This window comes from Geospiza fortis, unplaced genomic scaffold (genome assembly GCF_000277835.1).
Source record: "Geospiza fortis unplaced genomic scaffold, GeoFor_1.0 scaffold270, whole genome shotgun sequence".
NCBI classification, from domain to species: Eukaryota; Metazoa; Chordata; class Aves; order Passeriformes; family Thraupidae; genus Geospiza; species Geospiza fortis.
The window spans coordinates 746,044-752,603 of record NW_005054422.1 but is presented as its reverse complement, the minus strand read 5'-3'; the positions used below and the strand labels follow the sequence as shown (position 1 = coordinate 752,603).

Below are 6,560 nucleotides of genomic sequence, written 5' to 3'. Positions count from 1 at the left end.
TTTACCCTGAAAAATCCCATTGCAAACTTGAACACATTTAATTATTTATACCATTTGAAATATTAGTGCTGAGAAATCCCTAAAAGTTTTTGGTTCTGTAATGGTGTGATCTAAAGTTTGATTTTCTTTTGTGGATAAAAGAAGTAATTTGATATACTAATCAAGGACAGATGAATACTTCAGACATCACAATGCAGTTATAATCGTAATGACATCTATTTTTCATCTTTCCAGACTCCTTGTATATGTTAAAATACAGCTCATTAAGTACTGTAGGATCTCTCAGTGAACAATTCAGCATTATATTTTCTTTCTTCTGACAGCAGCCTGAGCAAGAAACTTGTTTCCATCAGAGGCGGAGGGCATTTAGGCAATAGTCAATGTATGAGTGCAACCTAGGGCAGATTTGCCCTTGGATGGGGGTCAAGCAGTCTTCTTTGCCTTACTTGTATCGCTCACTGTATTTACAAGACTGACCTTGTCTCCCTGAGACAATTATTTTTTGTACAGAGGAATTTATGTGAGAACCTATGAAAAGATTTTTATAGCAGGCAAATCAAAGCAGGGGATTTTAAAAAAACTCAGCACCTTGAAGATCAATTCTTCCCCTGACTCCTGTTTTTTACTCCCAACATCCACTCAAAGCCAGAGTGATGGAGCTCACCCTGCCTGGCCAGGGTATGGGCACGCCTGAGCTCCCATCCCTGCCACTTGAGCCTTGTCTGGAACATGCAAGAGTCAGGAATACTTCCACTGGCTTCAGTGATGGTCTGTACCGCACCCTAGGCATTAAACCCCTAGGCATAAATCCCTCCTAGGTTCAGCACTCAAAAAGCATTTCAGCATTTATTCTCCTATGTATATTGGAAAAAAAATTCAAATTTCTGACTGTCCATATCTTTCTATTTTTTTCACTCCCCTCCCCCTGCCCTGAGCTGCAATTTCTCTGCCATTACATGATCAGAGCAATTGCATGCATCTCTATTAATTGCACTGAATTCTCTTTCATGAGGTAAATTTCTACTCTTATTTTTCCTTCATCTTCAGAAACTTTCCCTTTTTCTTTTACCAACCTGATAGCTGTTCAGAAGCTGCCAAGATGTATTTGGCTCTTGTATTTACTCCAGATGGAGACTTTTATTTTCACTCATATCTGGCAGTAGGAAGTGTGGTATCACCAAACACAACTTTTCTCTGAGATTGTTTTGATAGAAGAAAAGAACCATTCCTTTTTGCAGATGGTTTATAAGTTACTTCTGATGGCAGATAATATAGTTTAGCCTGGATGCTTAAAGTTCAACAAGACTCACAATAGCCACAAATAGTTGGATTTTTCCGGTTTATATCCCCTCAGGAATGACCATCTGGATATGTATCCTTTAGTAGTCTAGGATTATTGTTTAAAAGTAAAGCTAGAAAATATCTGGAATGAAATCTGTGGTTCTCCACTGAGCAGGGATAAATGCAGCCACTCTTATCTCCACCGTATCTGTCCTGTGTGTGTTAGATATGTCTGTAACCAGTTAAGGTTTCCTAAGAAGCATTGAGAACCAGTCTTAAGGTTCTAAATAGGCAGAAATGCTATCACTGACTTCATTTCACAGAACTAGGTCAAGCCAAATAGCTGCTCTGGTGTGTGCTAGAGGGAAGGCAGGGTGCTGCATGCATGGGTGTAGGTGAGGAACCCAGTGCCACACCCAGCTCTGCCACTGGGCCAACTCACAGGACCAGAGTATTCAAAGCTCTGAAATTAATGCTGCACAAGGAGGAGCAATCTTCAGAGTATCAAATCTCTTGTGGGGCTGAGCCATGCACCTCTTCCTTATTTTTCTCCATCTGAAAAAATAAACTGCTTCTTTTCCTCCTTTCCATTTCACTTTGGAATATCCATTTGGAAATTTAGGGCAATATGATATCTTGGAAATGACCTCTCAGATTAAACACTCTTCCTGGTTGTTTTTCCAGCATTCCACGTGTATTCATCTTTGTTACTCCTTTGCTTCCATGAGTTTCACTGGCATCCTTTTAGGCAATGGAATCAAGACAAAAAAATGTTCGCCTGACTTATTTTAGCTAAGAGGCTTCATATTTATTGGATTTGCTGTTCTTTCATGTCCCAGGTCACTCCCTGAGATCAGCAAATGCTGAATTTCTTATCACCCTTATATGTTATCTGAAGTCATGTCGTTATTTCGCCTTTAGTGAGCCTCTTTGCTCTCTGGCTTTGGAACCCACTGCCAAATGAAGTAAAGAAAGCTCTGACTATGGGGAATTTCTAAATCCAAAGTTAAAAGTTATTTGTTCTGTTTAGCATTTTTAAAATTATTCTTTTAGGAATTGTATGTGCCTCTGAGCTAATTAACTCTTAATGAGCGCAAAATGCCCTGGGATGCAGATTTGGACGGTACAGTAGAAATGCAGACATGGATTGGACTGCAGCACTGCAGCAGATGACATTTATGATTTGATTCTTTTTTAAATGATGGTGCAGATATTTTTATTGAGATACTCTTCTCCCCCCCCATCCCCCCTCCCCCACCCCATCTTTCTAGTCTAAATAAAGCTGATCAGATTTTCAGTCCACCATATGGGGCCCAGTTATATCAGTTCTGCAAATACGCTTTAGTTTTTCATTATGGATGAAGTCACTCTTCAGCAGGGAAAACAAGTTGAGAAACAAACTTCCATATTATGAAAGACAGGCAGTGTTCCAGCACTGAGCACTTAACCAGAGCATCAGGAAATCAGAACACCTGGCTGTGCCCAGCTCTGTGCTATTCCCCTGGACCAGTCCCTCACCCTTTTAGTGCCTTCACTCATTCATCTGTAAAGCGACCGTAATTGCGTTTATATCACAAGGGTGCCTTGATGCTTGGCAAATGAGAATTGACCCAAAATTCATCCTTCAGAAGCACTGTATGAGCAGTACCTTGCTCACATGGTAATTGTGGACAATTAGATTAGAAGAGGTATAAATGCAGTGAAAGTGAAATTCCATTTAGGAACTGTCAAACTGTTCTTGATAATTTTTCTTAGTTTTCGTCTAATTTTAGTGTGGAATTTTGCATGCATCTCCCAGAAAGGCTTTATATGCCTCTTTTCTTCTTCTGCAACAAGACAGCATATTTTATTCATGTTATATTAAACTGTATTTTGGGCAAATGGTTTGTTCCCAGAACAGTACCTTGGAAAGCTAGGTTTAGAGAAACAAAGAAAAATTATTATGTCAAAGAAATCCTATCCTCTATGTATTTGAGCAAATTGCAATCACTTACAAGGATTGTACACAGAAAAAATATTCCAGGTTTTATGAAAAGGGGTTTGCCTAAGTGTTGTTATGTTTTATTTAATTAGATTTTTTTTCATACTTACCATAATAATGTTTTAAAATTAAGCTGAATTTCCACAACAAACTGTAGAAACATATGGTGTACAGCCTGCAGAGGCACTTAATGGCAGTAGCATTACTGATATTTGTGAGTTAGAACCTGCTTTCCTCTGAGAAGTAGCTGTGTGTTCTCCCAGTTTAAAACACTGTTTTACACCAATCTTTTTGGTTGTGTTTGGGGAGGAAAAGAATGAATGTGATCTTCTTAAATACATTTCCTTATTTCCACATAGCTGTTGATATTTCAGGGTGAGGGAAGTTGTGTGTCAGACTCAGGGTCCCCTCCATGTGTGTCATAAACACACTTAATAAAACCAAGTGGATTAAAGGGGGCCTGTTTTACCAGGATCACCCCCAGGTAGCATATCACAACACCAGAAGAAAAAAATGGAATTATTTTTTGGTTGAGCCACTTTTCCTAACAACGGCACAATCACTTGGTGCTAACCAGATTTCAGGATGCCAGGAGGTCTCTGTCAGCACCCCAGAGTAAATTCCAGCTCCCAGGAACTGCTTCCAGAAGGATTTGTAGTTTTAGTTTGGCTCCCTACAAGTCATATATCTTTAAAAAAATTCTTTGGATGTTACTTTTTTATGTTCAGACTTGCAAAGCACTTTAGGAACAACTCATGCTCACAAGGAGTGTTCCACTGACTTATCTCTAATGTATGCTTGAGAGGCTCAGTGCAAAACAAAATTCAGAGATTAAGTAAATGAAAAGATAGCAAACATTGCAGCAGGGAATCATTCCAAGTCATGGTGTTCTCAGGAGCACCAGAGCTGGTTTATGTTCGTGCTCATCCATGCAGAGTCTGCAGAATTCACTTTTTAGACCTTATTAATCTGCTCTGTTTTAGTAACCAGGTTCCCAAGACTCTCCCTGGTGATTGGACTCATTCACACCTGAGGATTCAGACCACACACTCTCCAGTGCCCAGTCCATGGGAAAATTTGACCTTTCAAAAAAGATGCCATGCTCAGGAAGAGACATGGCAGACCAGTCCCTCCCAGACCACTGCACATCCATGAACTGCAAGCAACATCTTTGGCAGGATATGCAAGCAAAGATTCCCCATCATCCTGCCAAGGTAGAAGCAGGACAGATCATGGTGCTCCTCTGGCAGATTCCTGAGCTGATTATTTTGCCTTGGTAGCTGTAAATCATTAAAAACTCACTTTGAATGCAGAAATAGGTGGATTTACTGATAAACCAGGCCTTAAATCAGCTCTCAGTCTTCAGTGGAAGTCTTCTTTAATGGAAATTTTCTGTGGGCTCACAGAAATAAGTGGTTTTGTAGGACACAGGTCCACCTCTTTAGCTTACTACAATAAAGTGCTTTCAGTTCCTGTGAACTGGTGCAGGACCAATGTCTTAAGAGACTGGAAAAAGATTCAGCCTCTAAATCTTCTCCCTTTCCCCCAGTCCTAGTCAATATGGGTCCCTTGGCTTTCATACAGTTAATTTTGCCATTTCTGAGGATGATGTAGAAAGTTGAAGGAGGGATACTTGTTTTATCTTTGCTCAGATGGGTGGTGGTTAATTCTACAGTGGATCTCTCAGCAGCTGACATCGGGTGACTAATCTGCAGAAATGCCCAGGTTCCTCAGTCAAAGAAGTGAAACAATTCTTTCTGACTGTCTCTTTCAGGATTTTGCTGACTCTGTATACCAAATGGTTGCACAGAAGTTCCAGGAGCTGACAGACAATTTCACTTCCATGCATGCACGCCACAAAACTCTTGCAGGCATTGTGATGACCAAAGGTAAGATATTCTCTCATTTATTTTCCTCTGGCATTTTTCATGACTAAGTAATACATTATTTACCTGGTTCACAATACTGAAGGATGGCTTTACTCCCACACAGAAAAATGAATAGTAATGCAATGAAAAGAAGCATTAAATATTTACACCTCAAGTAAGTTTGCACAAAAAATATTGGCAACAGAGTTGAAGATTTATTCATAAATACATTGCTACATTTCTTTGTTTACAGGACAAAATACAGCCCTCTCTGATTTTTTATTTCCTTACAGATGGGGGACAGAGTTATTTATCAATAAAAGGAGTATTATTTATTAATTACTTTCTGAGCTCTGAATACACCAAGTTCTTTTTATACAGCATAAACTTTGTTTTAGACTGGCAACAGAAACAAATGTGCTTTCCAGTCAAAGAAACCAAACCCAGAGTATGTGTAATTTTAGTTCTGCTCTTCTCTAGCCATGGGAAATACTTACCAGCAGCAGGGCCAAAATTTGGTATTCACTCCTGTTAATACTTGATTGATTGACATATACAGTGTGGAAATCTTCAGTGCTTTGATGAAACAGTTGCATGGATGGTCCTTCTCTGCAAGTACCCCTCAGGTGGGGCACCTCAGTATTTATGAGGATGTCAGCAGTGGAGATGCTTCCATAAACTTCATTCTCTCTCTGACACATGGAGCAGTGGGTCCGGTACAGAAATGGGAAGATAAGCTCAGAGGGGAAAGGCATATATAATTCATCCAGGCTTGTCTCACTCCTTCCTTTCAACAATTACATTAGCTAGGTTCAGTAGGGACAGTTGTGAATATTGCAAGACAGCAGGATGGATACAGGATTTTCTGATGGATCTTTTCCAAACACAGAGCCTAAATGCAGATAAGATTCCTGTGCTGAGCATCTCCTTTCTGATGTGAAAAGAATAAGTATCCATATTCAGTATGAAGGAAAATAAAAAGGAAGTGTGATTGAATTTGGGATGTGAAAGATGCACACTAGACCCAGCATGCCTTGTCATTGTCAGATTTCTTGACTGTGGCTCTCATCAGATTTAAACAAAGTGCTATGGTTTATTTAGACGAGCTCTTTCCAAGCAGAAGCACAAGGAAGAATATTTAAATATACTTTTTATAAGAAACTAAGCTACAGGAGCCAAGAACTGTTGCTTTAACCACATGTAGGGGGAGAGCACAGGGGAGCTTACACTTACTGTAAGAATTGTAAGAAATGCCTGTAGGAATTTCATCCCATTCTTCTTTGACAAGGAGCTACTCCTATATTCTTTAGCCCAGGTCTAGACCAGCTTTATAAAGCATGATTGAGCCACTGCAGCCTTATTTCTACATGCCCAAAGAAGCACATTAAAGACCCACAGTATATGAGAAGAACTGTGACTGGAAGGAGTCA

At 39.7% G+C, this 6,560-nt stretch overlaps 1 protein-coding gene across 1 annotated transcript in view; it reads left to right on the top strand.

Moving 5' to 3' along the window:
• The window catches only part of ADARB2 (adenosine deaminase RNA specific B2 (inactive)), a 307,848-nt gene that overhangs the window by 242,682 nt on the left and 58,606 nt on the right, over positions 1-6,560 (top strand). Inside the window, exon 4 of the mRNA XM_005426737.2 lies at positions 5,037-5,151. Within this exon, the coding sequence (XP_005426794.1) occupies positions 5,037-5,151 (115 nt within the window). The remainder of the gene's footprint in view (positions 1-5,036; positions 5,152-6,560) is intronic.